Here is a 22910-nt window from a genome sequence, read left to right on the forward strand (position 1 = left end):
TGTTGGGATTTTGGGATGTTGGGATTTGGGATTTTGGGATTTTGGGATTTGGGATTTTGGGATTTTGGGATGTTGGGATTTTGGGATCCGGCTGGCCCACACTCACCTACTTGCCGGCCCGTTTCTGCCGGTACAACGCGTCCTCGCGGCTCTCCTCCCCCGCCACGCCCAGGATTTTGGGATTTGGGATTTGGGATCTGGGATTTTGGGATGTTGGGATTTTGGGATTTGGGATTTGGGATTTTGGGATTTTGGGATCCGGCTGGCTGCACTCACCTACTTGCCGGCCCGTTTCTGCCGGTACATGTGCATCATCCTCTGGCGGAACACGTCGAAGGCGTCCTCGCGGCTCTCCTCCCCCACCACGCCCAGCCCCTCCCCGGCCGAGGTGGCGCCCCTGGGGAGGAAATCCCGTCAGAGCCGAAAATTCCCGTTTTCCCAAAAATTCCGCATCCCTCGGGGCCCGGCGCTGCCGCCCGTTTGGGGTTCAATTGAGTTGTTGGGAATTCGATTGAGTTATTGGGAATTCAATTGAGTTGTTGGGAATTCAATTGAGTTATTGGGAATTCGATTCGATGATTTGGTGTTAAATTGAATTATTTGGAATTAAATTGAGTTATTTGGAATTCAATGATTTGGAAGTAAATTCAGTGATTTGGAAGTAAATTCAATGATTTGGAATTCAATTCAATGATTCGGAAGTAAAGTCAATGATTTGGAATTCAATTCAATGATTTGGAAGTAAATTCAATGATTTGGAATTCTTCGCAATTATTTGGAATTCGATTCAATGATTTGGAATTCAATTGAATGATTTGGAAGTAAATTCAATGATTTGGAATTCAATTCAATTATTTGGAATTTTTCACAATTATTTGGAATTCGATTCAATGATTTGGAATTCGATTCAATGATTTGGAATTCAATTCAATGATTTGGAATTCGATTCAATGATTTGGAATTCAATTCAATGATTTGGAATTCGATTCAATGATTTGGAATTCGATTCAATGATTTGGAATTCGATTCAATGATTTGGAAGTAAACTCAATGATTTGGAAGTAAACTCAATGATTTGGAATTCAATTCAATGATTTGGAAGTAAATTCAATGATTTGGAATTCTTCACAATTATTTGGAATTCTTTTCAATTATTTTGAATTTTTCGCAATTGTTTTATTCCCCCCCTGCCAATTCCCATTAGAAGGTGAATTCTCAGTTGAATTATTTACATAATTTGAAATTATTTTCAATTCTTTTGATTTCCCCCCCCCCAATTCCCATTAGAAGGTGAATTCCCAGTTGCAAACCCCATATTTCCCCCATTAAATCCCCCATTAAATCCCCATGTTCTCCCCTATTAAAACCCCATATTACCCCCATTAAAAATCCATGTTTTCCCCAATTAAACCCCATATTTCCCCTATAAATCCCCCTTCTCGTCCCTATAAATCCCCCTATTTTCCCCTATAAATTCCCTCTTTTTCCTCTATATATCCCCTAAAAATCCCCCATTAAACCCCCTTATTTTCCCCTATAAATCCCCTCTAATCCCCATATTTCCCACTATAAATCCCCATATTTTCCCCTATAAACCGCCCTGTAAATCCCCTATATTTTCCCCCATAAACCCCCATATTTTCCCACATTAAACCCCACGTTGTCCTCTATAAATCCCCCTATTTTCCACATTAAACCCCCATATTTTCCACCATAAACCCCCATATTTTCCCCCATAAATTCCCATATTTCCCCCATAAACCCCCCTATTTTCCCCCATATTTTCCCCCGTAACTGCCTCTGTTTTCCCCCCATAAATCCCCATATTTTCCCATATAAATCCCCATATTTTCCCATATAAATCCCCATATTTTCCCATACAAACCCCCCCATTTTCCCCATTAAACCCCCCCATTTTCCCCATTAAACCCCCCCATATTTTCCCATACAAACCCCCCTATTTCCCCCATATTTTCCCCATTAAACCCCCCTATTTTCCCCATACAAACCCCCATATTTTCCCATACAAACCCCCCCATTTTCCCCATTAAACCCCCCTATTTCCCCCATTAAACCCCCCCCTATTTCCCCCATACAAACCCCCCTATTTTCCCATACAAACCCCCATATTTTCCCCATTAAACCCCCCCATATTTTCCCCATTAAACCCCCCCATATTTTCCCCATTAAACCCCCATATTTTCCCCATACAAACCCCCCTATTTTCCCCATTAAACCCCCCCATATTTTCCCCATTAAACCCCCCCATATTTTCCCCATATAAACCCCCATATTTTCCCCATACAAACCCCCCTATTTTCCCATACAAACCCCCCTATTTTCCCATACAAACCCCCATATTTTCCCCATTAAACCCCCCCATTTTCCCCATTAAACCCCCCCATATTTTCCCCATTAAACCCCCATATTTTCCCCATACAAACCCCCCTATTTTCCCATACAAATCCCCATATTTTCCCCATATAAACCCCCCTATTTCCCCCATTAAACCCCCATATTTTCCCATACAAACCCCCCTATTTTCCCATACAAACCCCCATATTTTCCCCATTAAACCCCCATATTTTCCCCATTAAACCCCCATATTTTCCCATATAAACCCCCATATTTTCCCATACAAATCCCCATATTTTCCCCATATAAACCCCCCTATTTCCCCCATACAAACCCCCATATTTTCCCATACAAATCTCCATATTTTCCCATACAAACCCCCCCATTTCCCCCATTAAACCCCCATATTTTCCCCATTAAACCCCCATATTTTCCCATACAAACCCCCCCATTTCCCCCATTAAATCCCCATATTTTCCCCATTAAACCCCCCCATTTTCCCCATTAAACCCCCCCATTTCCCCCATACAAACCCCCCTATTTTCCCCATTAAACCCCCATATTTTCGCATACAAATCCCCATATTTTCCCCATATAAACCCCCCTATTTCCCCCATACAAACCCCCCTATTTTCCCCATTAAACCCCCATATTTTCCCCATTAAACCCCCATATTTTCCCATACAAACCCCCATATTTCCCCATTAAACCCCCATATTTTCCCCATTAAACCCCCCTATTTCCCCCATACAAACCCCCATATTTTCCCCATTAAACCCCCATTTTTTCCCCATTAAATCCCCATATTTTCCCCTATAAACCCCCATATTTTCCCATACAAACCCCCCCATATTTCCCCCATTAAATCCCCATATTTTCCCATACAAACCCCCCATATTTTCCCATACAAACCCCCCCATTTTCCCCATTAAACCCCCCTATTTTCCCCATTAAACCCCCCATTTCCCCCCCATATTTTCCCCCATTAAACCCCCATATTTTCCCCATTAACCCCCCATATTTCCCCATTAAATCCCCCTATTTTCCCAGTTAAACCCCCCATTTCCCCCCCATATTTTCCCCATTTCCCCTTACAGGTGGACGGGCTCGCGGATGCCGCGCCCGCGCGTGCCCAGGCCGTGCCCCTCCTGCCAGCCCATCCTCTGCAGCATCTGGAACCCCACGTTCCGCGGGCTCAGCCTCTTGGGGGGCACCTCCGGCTCCGTGGGCTTCTGGGGACGGGAAACCGGGAAAACCGGGAAAACAACCGGGAAAAACTGGGGAAACCGGGGAAAACAACCGGGGAAACCGGGAAAAACTGGGGAAAACCGGGAAAAACAACCGGGGAAACCGGGAAAAACAACCGGGGAAACCAGGGAAAAACAACCGGGAAAAACTGGGGAAAACCGGGAAAAACAACCGGGGAAACCGGGGAAAAACAACCGGGAAAAACTGGGGAAACCGGGAAAAACAACCGGGGAAACCGGGGAAAACTGGGGAAAACCGGGAAAAACAACCGGGAAAAACTGGGGAAAACCGGGAAAAACAACCGGGGAAAACAGGGGAAAACAACCGGGAAAAACTGGGGAAAACCGGGAAAAACAACCGGGGAAAACTGGGGAAAACCGGGAAAAACAACCGGGGAAACCGGGGAAAACTGGGGAAAACCGGGAAAAACAACCGGGGAAAACAGGGGAAAAACTGGGGAAAACCGGGAAAAACAACCGGGGAAACCGGGGAAAAACTGGGGAAAACCGGGAAGAACAACCGGGGAAACCGGGGAAAATGGGGAAAACCGGGAAAACCGGGAAAAACAACCGGGAAAAACTGGGGAAAACCGGGAAAAACAACCGGGGAAACCGGGAAAAAACTGGGGAAAACAGGGGAAAACAACCGGGGAAACCGGGGAAAAACTGGGGAAAACCGGGAAAAACAACCGGGAAAAACTGGGGAAAACCGGGAAAAACAACCGGGGAAACCGGGGAAAAACTGGGGAAAACAGGGGAAAACAACCGGGGAAACCGGGGAAAATGGGAAAACCGGGAAAAACAACCGGGGAAACCGGGGAAAATGGGAAAACCGGGAAAACCGGGAAAAACAACCGGGAAAAACTGGGGAAAACCGGGAAAAACAACCGGGAAAAACTGGGGAAAATGGGAAAACCGGGAAAAACAACCGGGGAAACCGGGGAAAAACTGGGGAAAACCGGGAAAAACAACCGGGAAAAACTGGGGAAAACCGGGAAAAACAACCGGGGAAACCGGGGAAAAACTGGGGAAAACCGGGAAAAACAACCGGGGAAACCGGGAAAATGGGAAAACCGGGAAAACCGGGGAAACCGGGAAAACCGGGGAAAACAACCGGAGAAACCGGGGAAAAACTGGGGAAAACCGGGAAAAACAACCGGGGAAACCGGGAAAAACAACCGGGAAACCGGGAAAAACTGGGGAAACCGGGAAAACAACCGGGGAAACCGGGGAAAATGGGAAAACCGGGAAAACCGGGGAAAACAACCGGGAAAAACTGGGGAAAACCGGGAAAAACAACCGGGAAAAACTGGGGAAAATGGGAAAACCGGGAAAAACAACCGGGAAAACCGGGGAAAACAACCGGGGAAACCGGGAAAAACTGGGGAAAACCGGGAAAAACAACCGGGGAAACCGGGGAAAACAACCGGGGAAACCGGGAAAAACAACCGGGGAAACCGGGAAAAACAACCGGGGAAACCGGGAAAAACTGGGGAAAACCGGGAAAAACAACCGGGAAACCGGGGAAAAACTGGGGAAAACCGGGAAAAACAACCGGGAAACCGGGGAAAAACTGGGGAAAACCGGGAAAAACAACCGGGGAAAAAAAGGGAAAACAACCGGGGAAACCGGGAAAAACTGGGGAAACCGGGAAAAACAACCGGGGAAACCGGGGAAACCGGGAAAAACAACCGGGGAAACCGGGGAAAAACTGGGGAAAACCGGGAAAAACAACCGGGGAAACCGGGGAAAACTGGGGAAAACCGGGAAAAACAACCGGGGAAACCGGGGAAAAACTGGGGAAAACCGGGAAAAACAACCGGGGAAACCGGGGAAAATGGGGAAAATGGGAAAACCGGGGAAACCGGGAAAAACTGGGGAAAACCAGGAAGAACAACCCGGGAAACCGGGGAAAAACTGGGGAAAACCGGGAAAACCGGGGAAACCGGGGAAAATGGGAAAAACGGGGAAACCGGGGAAAATGGGAAAACCGGGAAAAACCCGGGAAAAACCGGGAAAAACCCGGGAAAAACCGGGAAAAACCCGGGAAAAACCGGGGAAAACCGGGAAAAACCGGGAAAAACCGGGGAAAACCGGGGAAAACCGGGAAAATGGGAAAACCGGGAAAAACCGGGGAAAACCGGGGAAAACCGGGGAAAACCGGGAAAATGGGAAAACCGGGGAAAACCGGGGAAAATGGGAAAAACCGGGGAAAACCGGGAAAAACCGGGAAAATCCGGGAAAAAACAGGGAAAACCGGGAAAATCCGGGAAAAACCGGGGAAAACCGGGGAAATCCGGGAAAAACCGGGAAAAACCGGGAAAAACCGGGGAAAAAAAAGGATTTTCCCTTCTTTAAAAGGCATTTTAAAATAAATGTTTAAGAATTAATTTCCTTCTTTCCAGACAAAAAACAGATTTTTTTTTTTCCCCCCAAACCATTTCTCATTTCTGGCTGGATTTTGGGGCAGAAATGTGAATTTTTTTACCTTTTTCTTCTTTGTGATGGGGCAGCCCCGGGGTCTGTCATAAGCAATCCTGACAGGTTCATGCACTGCAAGGCAAAGAAAGCCAAAACTCAGCTGGAAAATTCCAATTAAATTCATTTTAATCCATTTCATTGGAATTGATTCATGAATCCCAATTAATTTATTCATTCCAATTAAATTGCAGCTGGAAATTCCAATTCAAAATCGGAGTTTTTTTTCGGTCAAAAACTCCAAAGCACGGCTAAAAAATCCTCCGCAAAAATCACATTTCAAGCCTGGACCTAAAACAGAAGCAAGAAGAGGAATTAGAAATAAAAATGAAATCATAAAAATAAAAACTAGCAGTAAAAAAAAGATAAGAATTAATTAAAAATTTTCAATCTAGAATCAATTTAATATAAATATATGCTCAGAGAATATGGGAAGATGCTTGATACAAATTTTGCTGTTGGCCCATTGGTTCAGCTTCTCCTTTTAAAGTGAATTTTGGGTTCGTTTTTGTATAAAAAATCCAATTTTTAAGTGAGAAAACACCTAAAAAATCATGATTTTTGCCCAAATTCTCCTCTGAAATATCTCCATGCCCACTGACCTTTGGGATTTTCTCTTCAGCTTCTCCTTTGCCACTTTAAAGTGAATTTTGTGTCCATTTTTGTAGGAAAAAAATGCAATTTCTTAAGCAAGAAATCACCTAAAAAATGTCAATATTTTTGCTCAAATGCTCTTTTCTTTCAGAATAAAATTGAAATATTTTGATGCCCACTGACCAGGCTCCTCCTTTGCCACTTTAATGCAGATTTAAAGTGAATTTTGTGTCCATTTTTGTACCAAAAAATGCAAATGTTAAGCAACAACCAGCATGAAAACACCCAAAAATTGAGATTTTTTTTTCCCCCAAATCTTCTTTTATTTCAGTATAAAATCGAAATATTTTGATCCCCACTGACCTTTGGGCTCTTCTATCCTTTGCCACTTTAATGCAGATTTAAAGTGAATTTTGTGTTCACTTTTGTGTTAAAAAATGCCATTTTTTAAGTGACAAAACACCTAAAAACTCAAGATTTATGCCCAAATTCTCTTCTATTTTAATACAAAAGTGAAATATTTAGATGACCACTGACCTTTGGCCTCAGATCCTTTTCGGGCTGGGATCATCCCAACATTCAGGGACTTGAAGCTGAATTTCGTATTGGAAAAATGCGAATTTTTAAGTGACAAAATACCTAAGAAATGGGGATTTTTTTGCCGAAATCTTGCTGTATTTTACTATAAAATATAATTATTTCAATTCCCACTGACCTTTGGGCTCCTGGATGAGGCAGACCCATTTTGGGGTGGGGATCATTACAGCAACTTGAAGCTGAATTTCGTATTGGAAAAATGTGAATTTTTAAGTGACAAAATACCTAAAAACTCAGGATTTTTGCCCAAATCCTCTTCTATTTTAATAGAAAAGTGAAATATTTCAACTCCCACTGACCTTTGGGCTCCTGGACGAGGCAGATCCTTTTGGGGCTGGGATCATCCCAACTTTCAGGGGCTTGGAGCTGAATTTTTTATTAAAAAAATGCAATTCTTCAAAGTGACAACACCTAAAAAATGGGGATTTTTGCCCAAATCCTGATTTATTTTACTATAAAATATAATTTTTTCTATTCCCACTGACCTTTGGGCTCCTGGATGAGGCAGAGCCGTTTTGGGGCGGGGATCAGGCCCACCTTCAGCGACTTGGAGCTGAATTTCGTATTGGAAAAATGTGAATTTTTATATTAAAAAACACCTAAAAAATGCGGATTTTTGCCCAAATCCTGTTTTATTTCACTATAAATTCTATTTTTGCTATTCCCACTGACCTTTGGGCTCCTGGACGAGGCAGACCCGTTTTGGGGCGGGGATCAGGCCCACCTTCAGAGACTTTGCATGGGGAATTTTGCCCAAATCTTGCTGTATTTTACTATAAATTCTATTTTTTTCCATTCCCACTGACCTTTGGGCTCCTGGACGAGGCAGACCCGTTTTGGGGCGGGGATCAGGCCCACCTTCAGCGACTTTGTATGGGGATTTTTGCCCAAATCCCGCTGTATTTTACTATAAATTCTATTTTTTTCCATTCCCACTGACCTTTGGGCTCCTGGACGAGGCAGACCCGTTTTGGGGCGGGGATCAGGCCCACCTTCAGCGACTTGGAGCTGAACTTTGCATGGGGATTTTTGCCCAAATCCTGTTTTATTTCACTATAAAATGTATTTTTGCTATTCCCACTGACCTTTGGGCTCCTGGACGAGGCAGACCCGTTTTGGGGCGGGGATCAGGCCCACCTTCAGCGACTTTGCATGGGGAATTTTGCCCAAATCTTGCTGTATTTTACTATAAAATGTATTTTTGCTATTCCCACTGACCTTTGGGCTCCTGGACGAGGCAGACCCGTTTTGGGGCGGGGATCAGGCCCACCTTCAGAGACTTTGCATGGGGAATTTTGCCCAAATCTTGCTGTATTTTACTATAAATTCTATTTTTTTCCATTCCCACTGACCTTTGGGCTCCTGGACGAGGCAGACCCGTTTTGGGGCGGGGATCAGGCCCACCTTCAGCGACTTTGCATGGGGAATTTTGCCCAAATCTTGCTGTATTTTACTATAAATTCTATTTTTTTCCATTCCCACTGACCTTTGGGCTCCTGGACGAGGCAGACCCGTTTTGGGGCGGGGATCAGACCCACCTTCAGCGACTTGGAGCTGAACTTTGCATGGGGAATTTTGCCCAAATCTTGCTGTATTTTACTATAAAATGTATTTTTGCTATTCCCACTGACCTTTGGGCTCCTGGACGAGGCAGACCCGTTTTGGGGCGGGGATCAGGCCCACCTTCAGCGACTTTGCATGGGGAATTTTGCCCAAATCTTGCTGTATTTTACTATAAAATGTATTTTTGCTATTCCCACTGACCTTTGGGCTCCTGGACGAGGCAGACCCGTTTTGGGGCGGGGATCAGGCCCACCTTCAGCGACTTGGAGCTGACCCGTTTGCGGGGGAAGCGCGCGCCGGGGGCCGGGCCGGGTGCCTGTGTCGACAGATTTGGGACAGCGCCGTCAGGGGGGCTGCAGAGCCGCACGTCACCTCCTGCCATCTCCTCTCCTGCTCTGGACACCAACTCTTCCTCTAGGTCTGCCACCCTTCTACCTGCTGCCACGTCCTCCTCATCATCCTCCTCATCCTCCGCAGGTTGGGAGGGTTCAAACTCAGCTTCTTCCTCGTCGTCTTCTTCTTCCTCCTCCTCTTCCTCCTCGTCGTCCTCGTCGTCCTCGTCCTGCTGGGCTGTGCCTGCGGCTGGGGCAGCTCCTGCAGCCTCGGGGCTGAAGGTGATGGAGGGACAGAGCTCCAGGACTTTCCGCCGGTAGAACTGGAAGGCGGGGCTGGTGGGATCCTGGAGGAACCTGAGAGGGGAAATGGAGCGTGGAGATGTGGAGGGGGAAGGTCAGAAATGCAGGGGAACGAGGGGGAAAAGGCGGGGGAATAAGGGGAAAAGTCCAGGGGAAATAAGGGTGAGAACGTGGGGGAAATATGGTCAAAAATGCAGGGGAATAAGGGCAAAAGTCCAGGGGAAATAGGGTCCAAAATGCAGGGAAATAAGGGTAAAAGTCCAGGGGAAATATGGTCAAAAATGCAGGGAAATAAGGGCAAAAGTCCAGGGGAAATAAGGGTGAGAACGTGGGGGAAATATGGTCAAAAATGCAGGGGAATAAGGGTAAAAGTCCAGGGGAAATAGGGTCCAAAATGCAGGGAAATAAGGGAAAAAGTCCAGGGGAAATAAGGGTAAAAACGCAGGGGAAATAAGGGCAAAAATGCAGGGAAATAAGGGCAAAAGTGCAGGGGAAATATGGTCAAAAATGCAGGGGAATAAGGGCAAAAGTCCAGGGGAAATAAGGGTAAAAACGCGGGGGAAATATGGTCCAAAATGCAGAGAAATAAGGGCAAAAGTCCAGGGGAAATATGGTCAAAAATGCAGAGAAATAAGGAAAAAAGTCCAGGGGAAATATGGTCAAAAATGCAGAGAAATAAGGGCAAAAGTCCAGGGGAAATAAGGGTAAAAACGCAGGGGAAATATGGTCAAAAATGCAGAGAAATAAGGGCAAAAGTCCAGGGGAAATATGGTCAAAAATGCAGGGGAATAAGGGCAAAAATCCAGGGGAAATAAGGGTAAAAACGCAGGGGAAATAAGGGCAAAAATGCAGGGAAATAAGGGCAAAAGTGCAGGGGAAATATGGTCAAAAATGCAGGGGAATAAGGGCAAAAGTCCAGGGGAAATAAGGGTAAAAACGAGGGGGAAATATGGTCAAAAATGCAAAGAAATAAGGGCAAAAGTCCAGGGGAAATATGGTCAAAAATGCAGAGAAATAAGGGTAAAAGTCCAGGGGAAATATGGTCAAAAATGCAGGGAAATAAGGGCAAAAGTCCAGGGGAAATAAGGGTAAAAACGCGGGGGAAATATGGTCAAAAATGCAGGGAAATAATGTCAAAAATGCAGGCGAGAATAAGGTCAAAAGTCCAGGGAAATAAGGGCAAATATGCAGGGGAATAAGGGTAAAAATGCAGGGGAATAAGGGCAAAAGTCCAGGGGAAATATGGTCAAAAATGCAGAGAAATAAGGGCAAAAATCCAGGGGAAATAAGGGTAAAAACGCAGGGGAAATAAGGGCAAAAATGCAGGGAAATAAGGGCAAAAGTCCAGGGGAAATATGGTCAAAAATGCAGGGGAATAAGGGCAAAAATCCAGGGGAAATAAGGGTAAAAACGCAGGGGAAATAAGGGCAAAAATGCAGGGAAATAAGGGCAAAAGTGCAGGGGAAATATGGTCAAAAATGCAGGGGAATAAGGGCAAAAGTCCAGGGGAAATAAGGGTAAAAACGCGGGGGAAATATGGTCAAAAATGCAGAGAAATAAGGGCAAAAGTCCAGGGGAAATATGGTCAAAAATGCAGAGAAATAAGGGAAAAAGTCCAGGGGAAATAAGGGTAAAAACGTGGGGGAAATATGGTCAAAAATGCAGGGAAATAATGTCAAAAATGCAGGCGAGAATAAGGTCAAAAGTCCGGGGAAATAAGGGAAAAAATGCAAGGGAATAAGGGTAAAAATGCAGGGGAATAAGGGCAAAAATCCAGGGAAATAAGGGCAAAAGTCCAGGGGAAATATGGTCAAAAATGCAGAGAAATAAGGGCAAAAGTCCAGGGAAATAAGGGCAAAAATGCAGGGGAATAAGGGCAAAAATGCAAGGGAATAAGGGCAAATATCCAGGAGAAATAAGGGTAAAAATGCAGGGGAATAAGGTCAAAAAAACAGGGAAATAAGGGCAAAAATCCAGGAGAAATAAGGGTAAAAATGCAGGGGAATAAGGTCAAAAATGCAGGGGAATATAAAGTCAAAAAGCCAGGGAAATTGAGGTCAAAAAGCCAGGGAAATTGAAGTCCAAAGCAGATTTTCTTCAGCTGGAGTGATGTAAGATTTTAGGAATTTCCCCTGCAGCTGATGGTCAGCAGCACCCCCAGACTCCTGAGAAGGAACTCAGTGGGAAGAATTAATTAATTAATTTGAAATAGTTAATCAATTCATTGGAAATAGTTCATCAATTCAGTGGGAAGAATGAAATTAATTCATTGGGAAGAATTAATGTATGCATTGAAAAGAATTAATTCATTGGGAAGAATTAAGGCATGCATTGGAAATAATTAATCAATTAATTGGGAAGAATTAATGAACTCATTGGAAAGAATTAATGAATTCAGTGGGATGAATTAATGAATTCATAGGAAATAATGAATTCATTGGAAATAATGAATTCATTGGGAAGAATTAATCAATTCACTGGGAAGAATTCATGAACTCATTGGGAAGAATTCATGAATTCATCAATTCATTGGGAAGAATTAATGAATTCAGTGGGATGAATTAATGAATTCATATGAAATAATTATTTCATTGGAAATAATTAATTCATTGGGAAGCCTTAATCAATTCATTGGGAAGACTTAATCAATTCATTGGGAAGAATGAAATTAATTAATTGGAAAGAATTAATGAATTAATTGGAAAGAATTAATCAACTCATAGGAAATAATAAATTCATTGGAAATTAATTAATCAATTCATTAGGAAGAATGAATTACGTGGGAAGAATTAATGAATTCATTGGAAATAATTAATGAATTCAGTGGGAAGTACGAAATGAATTCAGTGGGAAGTATGAAATGAATTCATTGGGAAGAAATAATTAATTCATTGGAAATAATTAATGAATTCATTGGGAAGTACAAAATTAATTCAGTGGGAAGTATGAAATTAATTAATTGGGAAGAACGAAATTAATTCAGTGGGAAGTACGAAATGAATTCAGTGGGAAGTACGAAATGAATTCATTGGGAAGAAATAATGAATTCATTGGAAATAATGAATTCATTGGAAATAATTAATGAATTCAGTGGGAAGTATGAAATGAATTCAGTGGGAAGAAATAATGAATTCATTGGAAATAATTAATGAATTCAGTGGGAAGTATGAAATGAATTCAGTGGGAAGTACGAAATGAATTCAGTGGGAAGAAATAATGAATTCTTTGGAAATAATGAATTCATTGGAAATAATTAATGAATTCAGTGGGAAGTACGAAATGAATTCAGTGGGAAGTACGAAATGAGTTCAGTGGGAAGAAATAATTAATTCATTGGAAATAATTAATGAATTCAGTGGGAAGTACAAAATGAATTCAGTGGGAAATACAAAATGAATTCAGTGGGAAGTACGAAATGAATTCAGTGGGAAGAAATAATGAATTCATTGGAAATAATTAATGAATTCAGTGAGAAGTATGAAATGAATTCAGCGGGAAGAACTAATGAATTCAACGGGAAGAATTCATGGATTCACTGGGATCATCTCGCCAATTCCCGTTTCAGGCTTGAGCAGGACGGAGAGGAAAGCCAGGGGACGACGGGGAGTCCCACGCTGAGGCAGGGACGGGTCACCCCGCGGGGTTTCGGATTCTGCCGGGGCCGAGGAGCGCCGCCCGAAATCCCGCGTGCCCGGAATTGCGGCGGGGAGCGCTCACCAGAGCTCGGGGCTGTCGGCGCTGTGGGCGATGCTGATCCGCTCCATCTCGGGCCCCTCCTGGGCCACGAACCGGGCCAGCCGCTCCGCCGTGTCCCGGCTCCGGGCGTCCACGGCGGGACACGCACCTGGCACAGGGCGGGGGCTGCGCGTTAAACCCGACCCACGCGCCACCGCGGAACCGCGGCGCAGGAGCTCGGGAATTCCGCCGGGAATCCCGGCACAACCGCGCGGGGCCTGGCAGGTTTGTTCCTGCTGTGATTTAAAAGCCCAAAGCTAACCCCAGAGCAGTGGAGCTGAGAACTTCCCACTTCAGAATTAAACACACAAGCTCTGGGATTCCCAGTGGGAACTCTTCCTGGCACAGGAACACGGGAGTTCCTCTCGGAATTCCAGCAGAACTGCTTGGTGCATTGCAGGAGGAATTTGGGGTGGTTTTTTCCTGCTCTGATTTAAAATTTCAAACCTAACCCCAGAGCAGTGGAGCTGAGAACTTCCCACTTCAGAATTAAACACATGAGCTCCGGAATTCCCAGTGGGAACTCTTCCTGGCACAGGAACACGGGAATTCCTCTCGGAATTCCAGCAGAACTGCTCGGTGCATTGCAGGAGGAATTTGGGTTTGTTTTTTCTTGATGGGATTTAAAATTTCAAACCTAACCCCAAATCAGTGTTACAGAATTAAAGAAATGATTTGGGGTTTCCAGCAGGAATTTCTGTGAATTGCAGCAGTTTGTTTTTCCTCGACACAATTTAACATTCCCAATCTAACCCCATGTCAGTTTTTCTCCTGATATGATTTAAAATCCCAAATCTAACCCCAAACCTGTGCAGCTGAGAACTTCCCACTCCATAAATGCAGAATTAAAGAAATTATGTTTGGGGTTTCCAGCAGGAATTTTTGTGAATTGCAGGAGAAGTTTGGGGTTTTTACAGGACACAATTTAAAATCCCAAATCTAACCCCAAACCAGTGTAGCTGACAACTTTCCACTCCATAAATACAGAATTACAGAAATGATGTTTGGGAATTAAAGAATTAAATAAATGTTTGGGGTTTCCATCACAGAATTAAAGAAATGCCATTTGGGGTTTCCAGCAGGAATTTTTGTGAATTGCAGGTGAAGTCTGTTTTTTTTCCTGGATACAATTTGAATTTTCAAATCTGTCAGTTTTTTCCCCTGCTATGCTCTAAAATCCCCAAATCTAACCCCAAATCAGTGCAACTGAGAACTTCCCACTCCATAAATACAGAATTACAGAAATGATGTTTGGGAATTAAAGAATTGAATAAATGTTGTTTGGGGTTTCCATCACAGAATTAAAGAATGCAGGAATTTTTGTGAATTGCAGAAGTTTGGCTTTTTTTCCTGGACACAATTTAAAATTCCCAACCTAGCTGTCAGTTTTTGCCCTGCTGGGCCCCAAACCCCCCCGTGGCACCCCAAATCCTCACTCACCATCAGCACACGGAGAGCCCGGGGCTGGCAGAGGCTCGGGAGACGCTGCGGAGGGCTCAGGAGCTGCCCTGGCCTGGCCTGGCATGGGCACCGGGCAGCTGCTGGCACCCGGGGCACCCAGGGGAGCACCCAGGGCAGCACCCAGGGCATCACTCAGGGCACCCGGGGCACCCAGGGGAGCACCCAGGGCAGCACCCAGGGCACCTGGGGCATCACTCAGGGCACCCGGGGCACCCAGGGCACCTGGGGTAGCACCCAGGGGAGCAGCCAGGGCACCTGGGGTAGCACCCAGGGCACCCAGGGCACCTGGGGCATCACTCAGGGCACCTGGGGCAGCACCTGGAGCACCCAGGGCACCTGGGGCAGCACCCAAGGGAGCACCCAGGGCACCTGGGGCATCACTCAGGGCACCCGGGGCATCCAGGGCACCTGGGGTAGCACCCAGGGGAGCAGCCAGGGCACCTGGGGCATCACTCAGGGCACCTGGGGCAGCACCTGGAGCACCCAGGGCACCTGGGGTAGCACCTGGAGCACCCAGGGCACCTGGGACAGCACCCAAGGGAGCACCCAGGGCACTCAGGGCACCTGGGGTAGCACCCAGGGGAGCAGCCAGGGCACCTGGGGCAGCACCTGGAGCACCCAGGGCACCTGGGGTAGCACCTGGAGCACCCAGGGCACCTGGGACAGCACCCAAGGGAGCACCCAGGGCACCTGGGGCATCACTCAGGGCACCCGGGGCAGCACCTGGAGCACCCAGGGCACCCGGGGCAGCACCTGGAGCACCCAGGGCACCTGGGGTAGCACCCAGGGGAGCACCCAGGGCATCACCTGGAGCAGCACCCGGGGCAGCACCCAGGGGAGCACCTGGGGCAGCACCCAGGGCACCCAGGGCACCTGGGGCACCCCCAGCAGCACCTGGGGCAGCACCCAGAGCACCCAGGGCACCTGGGGCACCCAGGGCAGCACCCGGGGGAGCACCCAGAGCACCTGGAGCAGCACCCAGGGGGGCACCCAGGGCAGCACCCGGGGCCCGGGCTGGCCCTGGCTGCTTCAGCACCGTCCCCGCTGAGAGCAGGGTCTGGGTGGCCCTGCTGGCCCTCCTCACCCTCCTGGCCCTGCTGGCACGGGGAGGGGCAGTGCCAGGCTTCTTTTTCCTCTTGAAAAGTCTCCTTTTGATGCTGGCCACCCTCCGGGCATAGAGCAGGGCCCGCAGGGACTCTGGGGCTGCTTCCTCCACGGGCTGGCTGCTCCTCCTCTGCACCTCGGAGAGCCGCAGCCTGTAGTACTTGTACTCCAGGCTGTCCTCGTCACACAGGAACCTGGCAAACAGAAATGAGAAATCTGCTCAAAATCTCATTTTTTACAGCCCCAGCCTGTGAGATATCTAATCCTCGTCACACAGGAACCTGGGAAACAGAAAACAAGGAGAAATCTGCTGAAAATCTCATTTTTTACAGCCCCAACCTGTGAGATATCTAATCCTCGTCACACAGGAACCTGGGAAACAGAAAAGAAATGAGAAATCTGCTGAAAATCTCATTTTTTACAGCCCCAACCTGTGAGATATCTAATCCTCGTCACACAGGAACCTGGCAAACAGAAAAGAAATGAGAAATCTGCTCAAAATCTCCATTTCCACAGCCCCAGCCTGTAGTACTTGTACTCCAGGTTGTCCTCGTCACACAGGAACCTGGCAAACAGAAAACAAATGAGAAATCTGCTGAAAATCTCCATTTTTACAGCTCCAGCCTGTGAGATATCTAATCCTCGTCACACAGGAACCTGGGAAACAGAAAATAAATGAGAAATCTGCTGAAAATCTCCATTTTTACAGCCCCAGCCTAGTGAGATTTGTACTCCACGCTCTCCTCCTTGGACAGGAACCTGGGAAACACAGAAAAGGGAGAAATCTGCTGAAAATCTCCATTTCTACAGCCCCAGCCTGTAAGATATCTAATCCTCATCACACAGGAACCTGGGAAACACAGAAAAAGAAGAAATCTGCTCAAAATCTCCATTTCTACAGCCCCAGCCTGTAGTACTTGTACTCCAGGCTGTCCTCGTCACACAGGAACCTGGCAAACAGAAAAGAAATGAGAAATCTGCTGAAAATCTCCATTTTTACAGCCCCAGCCTAGTGAGATTTGTACTCCACGCTCTCCTCCTTGGACAGGAACCTGGGAAACACAGAAAAGGGAGAAATCTGCTGAAAATCTCCATTTCTACAACCCCAGCCTGTAAGATATCTAATCCTCATCACACAGGAACCTGGGGAACACAGAAAAACAAGAAATCTGCTGAAAATCTCCATTTTTACAGCCCCAGCCTGTAGTACTTGTACTCCAGGCTCTCCTCGTCACACAGGAACCTGGCAAACAGAAAAAAAATGAGAAATCTGCTGAAAATCTCCATTTTTTACAGCCTCAACCTGTGAGATTTGTAGTCCTCATCACCCAGGAACCTGAGAAACACAGAAAAAGAAGAGATCTGCAGAAAAATCTCCATTTTTTAAGCACAAAACCCCTCAGCATTCCCGTTGGTTTGTTTTTTCCAGGTGTTTAGCACGAGGCTGAGCAGGTTTTTCTGGGATCGAGGAAATAAATGCTGGAGGGGTTGGACAGGAATGAATCAGCTGACACACCTGGAGGTGCCTCAGCTCCCCCTTTTCCAGCATTTTCCCTGGAATTCTAAACCCTGTTACCTTGCTGGATGCCTCCATCACCCGACTTTGCTCCTAAAATCCAAATTGCTTTGAACACCTCGAATTTGGGTCGACCGAGAGCCATTATTGGCACATCAAAAGCAACACCACAAACACCAGGATCATTTCCAGGGATAATGAACTCCAGGAAAACATTCCCCCCTAAAAAAAAAAAAAACCAAAAAAAAAACCCAAAAAAACCCGATTAAATATACAACAGGCTTTGATCATTCCCACCGAGTGAAGGGCTGAAGTTTTAATTCTATCAAGTCTGAATTTCCCCCACACCCACCAATATTCAGGAGAGTTCTTCTGAGCACTCCTGTCCTTGGCAGACAGAGTTCCTGCCACGATGCTGCTCACCAGCTGCTCAATGGTGTCCACAACTTTCCTGTCAGCTCGCTGGGGGGCTGTGGGGAGAAAGAAATCCCATTAAAAAAACCCAAAAACCGCGTTAAAATCAAATAAATCCCATTAGAAAAAAAAACCCCACTCTTTGTTTTATTCTCATCCAGCAGCAAGATGGGTTTTTTTTTTGTTTGTTTGTTTTTGTTGGGGTTTTTTTTGGTATTTTCACACAATTCATGCTCGCAATTAAAAAATAAAAAAGAGAAAAATTTGACATTTGACAAAGAAAGCAGAAGGGTGGGGTGGGGAAGGATATTTTGGAGATCCCAAATCATCCAGGCTGCAGCAGGTGACACACAAATGTCTGCTGGGGTTGGGGTGTCCCCAAAGGAGGCCTCAGTTTCCCTTGTCCTGACACCACCCCAGGACACTTTTTGGGGATATTTGTGGGGATTTTGGGGTCCTCTCTCAGCTTTTCCTTCTGCAGGCCCAGCCCCACAAGCTCCAGACCCCCAATGATTCCTGGAGCCTCTGGAGCCAGAACTGGACCTGCTGGGAAAGCTCTGCCCAACGCTTTCCATCTAAAATCAGGGAAAACTCCACGTTTCAACTGCAATTCTGCACTTGTTTGTTCTTAAAAACACCCTGGGCTAAAAAACCACATCCACAACCAGCCTGGGCAAGTGGAATCATCCTTAAAAAGGCAATTTCTTAATGCGGCAAAAGGACTTCTTGTGGAAAATCCGTTTATTTGAATGCTGCTCTGAAGGGCTGAGTGACAAATTTTCAACCATTTGCAAAACCTCCCCGAGAAAGGATCTGAGGCTCAAGGAAAAAACAGGTTTTTTTGGGAAAAAATCAGGATGAATTAGGAAAAACCAGGATGAGCAGGAATGTTTCAGGCAGGAGGAATCACTGGCCCAGCTCAGGGAACACCTCCAAAGGAATGCACCTGGATCTGACTTCAGTGCTGATGCTGACATCTCCATATTTGCATATATGCAAATATTTACTCTGTGATTAAGCCAGTTCCAGGCTGGTCCTGGTTTCCCTGCCTTGAGGTGGTGAAACTGGGGTGAAAAATCTTGGATTTAAGGTCGAAGCAGGTGCCAGAAAGAGAAGGAAGGACACGATTTCACCCCAGAAACTTCCACAGACTCCCTGCTGGGATTCACCTGGAATTCCAGCCCTGACTTGGATTCACCTGGAATTCCACCCCTACTTCTGTTCCGACTGGGATTCAGCTGGAATTCCCTCCCTGCTTCTGTTCTGACTGGGATTCATCTGGAATTTCCTCCCTGAGTGGGATTCACCTGGAATTCCACCCCTGCCCCAGCCCTGACTGGGATTCACCTGGAATTCCCTCCCTGCTCCTGTTCTGACTTGGATTCACCTGGAATTCCACCCCTACTTCTGTTCCAACTGGGATTCACCTGGAATTCCCTCCCTGCTCCTGTTCTGACTGGGATTCAGCTGGAATTCCCTCCCTGACTGGGATTCACCAGGAATTCCCTCCCTGACGGATTCACCTGGAATTCCCTCCCTGCCCCAGCCCTGACTGGGATTCACCTGGAATTCCCTCCGTGACTGGGATTCACCTGGAATTCCCTCCCTGCCTGGGATTCAGCTGGAATTCCCTCCCTGCCTGGGATTCACCTGGAATTCCACCCCTGCCCCAGCCCTGACTGGGATTGACCGGGAATTCCCTCCCTGACTGGGATTCACCTGGAATTCCCTCCCTGACTGGGATTCACCGGGAATTCCCTCCCTGCCCCAGCCCTGAGCGGGCCTCCCCCGGCGTTCCCGGAGCCAGGAATTCCTGCCCAAGCCCGACCACGGAGCCGCCCCTGCGGGGCTCCCCCCGCCCAGTACCGTTGGCGCCGGGGGCGGCCGCCGGGAGCTGCTCGGCGGCTCCTGCCGGGCCTCTCCTCATCTGGATGGGGTAGCCGCTCCTCTCCAGCCACGCCTTCAGGTTCTCCATGTACTCCCTGCCGAAGAGCGTGGAGTCGTCGAAATTGGGGAAGGCCGTGGGCGCCGGGGCCATCTCCTGCAGCCCCACGGCCTCCAGGATCTTCTCCTGCCGGAAAACGGAGGCCAGGGCGAAGGTCTGGCCCAGCAGGGCCAGGGACTTGCGGCACAGGGACACGGTGGTCTCCAGGGCGCCGGCCACGTGGCCGGGGTGGCCGAAGGCGCTGCTCTTCACGCTCAGCTCGTAGGCGTTGCAGGCCATCAGCAGCGGGGTCACCCCCTTGAGGAGGCGGTCCTGCAGGCGCATGACGTACTTGTCGAAGGGCTTGATGATCTCGAAGAAGCAGTTCTTGGTCTTCACGGCCCCCTTGTCCAGCAGCATGTTCAAGAACTCGTTGTCCACCTTGGGGGTTTTCAGGGCGGCGTGCTGCAGGCTCTTGATGGTGAAGAAGCAGTAGTCCCGGTGCTCCGGCCGCAGGGAGCACTTGAAGGAGGCCAACATCTTGGCACAGGTCTCGGTCTCCAGCTCGAAGAGGGCCCCGAAGAGGCGTGAGAACTCGGCGTCGTTTTTGACGGCGTGGAACCCGGCCCACTTGATGATCTCCACGCCGAAGGTGGAGAAGATGTCGGATTTATCCACCGGGTCGAAGCTGAGGCTCCTGAAGACGTGGGCGGGTTTCGGCAGCCTCAGGACGGCTCCCGGGGCCGCGCCGGGCCGCGGGGGCAGCTCGGGGCTGGGGCGCTGCTGGAGGGGCTCGGCGACGTCCGGAGGCAGCTCCGGAGCGTCGGCATCCGGGCCGGGCTGGCCTTTCTTCAAGCCCCACTTCTTCAGGGGGCTTTTGGGGTCTCCTCTGAACGCCCTGGGTTTCACCACCCCCCCGGCCAGGCGCTTTCCCCGCAGGGCTCTCCCCCTGCCCGCGCCTCCCCTGCGCGGCGGCGCCCCGAAATCCTCCTCGTACTCCGGGTCCTCCGCGCCGCCGTACTCCTCCTCCATCGGCCCGAAATCCCCCAAAACATCCGGGGAGCCAAATTCTGCTCCGGCCTGCCAGGAACCCGCGGGGCCGTAGCCCTGCGGGTACTCCCTGTCCCGCTGCCCGTACTCCCGGCCGGGGGCAGCTGCACGGCCGAATTTCCCGTAATCCCGGGCGAATTCCCGCTCCCGGGGCGCGGGCCGGGAGAACTGTCCCTGGAAATAATTCTCCTTGCGGAGCGGGGGGCTGGCGGCTCTGTAGGAAGGGCCGGGGTAGTTTTCCCCGGGGTAATTCTCTCCGGGGTAATTCTCTCCGGGGTAATCCTCCCCGGGGTAGTTTTCCCCGGGATAATCCTCCCTGGGATCCTCGCTCCAGTCCTCGTGCTGGCAGTTGGCGTGAGGGAAGCGCCCGTCGTGGTGGAAGCTCTCGTTGTAGCGGGGCCGGGGCAGCAGCCGGGAGTGAGCTGGGCAAAGAAATTTTAAAGGTTGGAAAGAGGTCAAAACTGGGGAGATTTCTGAAGGATATCCATATCACCACATTCCCATTCCCACGTTCCAATCCCTAAATTCAGGAGCTGCAGTTCTCCTCCAAATCAAATCTTTCTTTGCTCATCGCTGTCTCAAGTCTTGGTCTTCTACCTGAGGCATAAAATCCATCGAAACTCTGAACTTTCAGCTTTCCCAGAATTTAGAAACTGTCAAAGACCTCCAGGACCAGCAATTCCAAGCTTTGGCCAATCCCCACCTTGTCACCCAGAGCAGAATTCCCAGGAGGAATTCTACAGCTGGACAGAAATTCGGATCTTCTACAAACTCAACCACAATTCTTTCGCTATTGCAGGAAATTCTCATTACCCAAAACCTTCGTTCCCCAATCCCAGAAGTTCAATTCAGAAAATAAATACTCGGCAAAAAATAGAAGTGTTTAATATAAATGATTTCTTCAGGGCTCTTACAAGTCTAAAAATAACAGACTTCATTTTAAAGCTCTCCTATGAACGTCCACCCCTGCCAATGCAATCCAAGCGTCTGGCTGGACATTTTAAACCCCAAATTTAGGAGCTAATTAATTTGGGGATGGCATTTTGTGTTCTGTTCACGAGGTTAATGCCCTGCTTTGAGATTTATCCCCCAAAACCACCACCAAACACAAAGCCCCGATGGTTTCCTACGTTGATGTAACCCATCAGCCATCACCGGAATTCCATCGTGGCGCACGGAGCCGGACCCGCTCGGTGAGGCGGCGAATCCCTTTGTCTGAATTCCCGTTTTTATCCCCCGTTCCCATTACGGGCACAAACATGGATGTGGGGAAGGCGCGGCGGCGCGCGGCGCTGGGTGGAGGCGCCGCCGCCCGTACCTCGGAAGGGATGCGCGGCGCCCGCCGCGGCCGCGCTCCGCTCCAGCCGGTACCGCGGAACTCTGTCCCGCGCCGCGGCCTCCGGCGCCGGCCGGGGCATCCTCCGCGAGGCCATCGCCGGCTCCCGGTGCGGCGGCGGCGCGGCCTGGCGCCGCTCCTGAGGGGACGCGCGGCCTGAGGGGAGCGCACGCTGCCGCGGGGAGCGGGGACGAGCGGGGCGGAGCGGGGCCGAGCGGGGCCGAGCCCCGCCGCCCTCACGAGCGGCGCCGCCGCCGCACCGGGGCCTCGCGCTGGCCACGCCCCTTTCCCGGCGGACACGCCCCTCCGCGGGTGGCCACGCCCCGCCCGCGGCTAACGGAGCGCGCGCCGCGCCACGCCCCCTGATAGGCCGCCGCTCTGATTTGCATAACCACGCCTCTGATCTGTATAGCCACGCCTCTGATTTGCATATCAGCGCGCCCGTGAGATCTGTATAGCCACGCCTCTGATTTGCATATCAGCGCGCCAGTGATTTGTATAACCACGCCTCCGATTTGCATGACCGCGTCTCTTATTTGCATATTCGCCTATCTTATTTGTATAACCACGCATCTCATTTTGCATAACCACACCTATTATTTGTATAACCACGCCTCTTATTTTGCATAGCCACGCGTATGATTTGCATAATCGCGTCTCTGATTTGCATAATCGTGTATCTGATTTGCATAATCGCGCCTCTGGTTTGCATAATCGCGTATCTGATTTGCATAATCGCGGCTCTTATTTGTATAACCACGCCTCTCATTTTGCATAACCACACCTACTATCTGTATAACCACGCCTCTTATTTTGCATAGCCACGCGTATGATTTGCATAATCGCGTATCTGATTTGCATAATCGCGGCTCTTATTTGTATAACCACGCCTCTGATTTGC

The 22910-nt window shown here is 48.4% G+C and overlaps 1 protein-coding gene across 1 annotated transcript; it reads right to left on the reverse strand.

The window, feature by feature from the left end:
* Positions 1-276: 276 nt before the first annotated feature.
* On the reverse strand, positions 277-22113 carry SUGP2 (SURP and G-patch domain containing 2). Its single transcript, XM_077788742.1, has 9 exons — positions 21992-22113; positions 19566-21095; positions 17638-17755; positions 15560-15963; positions 13187-13313; positions 9036-9523; positions 6091-6155; positions 3451-3587; positions 277-397 (listed from the first exon to the last, which is right to left on the reverse strand). The coding sequence occupies exons 1-9, from the start codon at positions 22104-22106 to the stop codon at positions 277-279; spliced, it is 3105 nt and encodes a 1034-aa protein (XP_077644868.1). The 5' UTR covers positions 22107-22113.
* Between the last annotated feature and the right edge of the window lie 797 nt (positions 22114-22910).

Source organism: Lonchura striata, chromosome 28 (assembly GCF_046129695.1).
Source record: "Lonchura striata isolate bLonStr1 chromosome 28, bLonStr1.mat, whole genome shotgun sequence".
NCBI classification, from domain to species: Eukaryota; Metazoa; Chordata; class Aves; order Passeriformes; family Estrildidae; genus Lonchura; species Lonchura striata.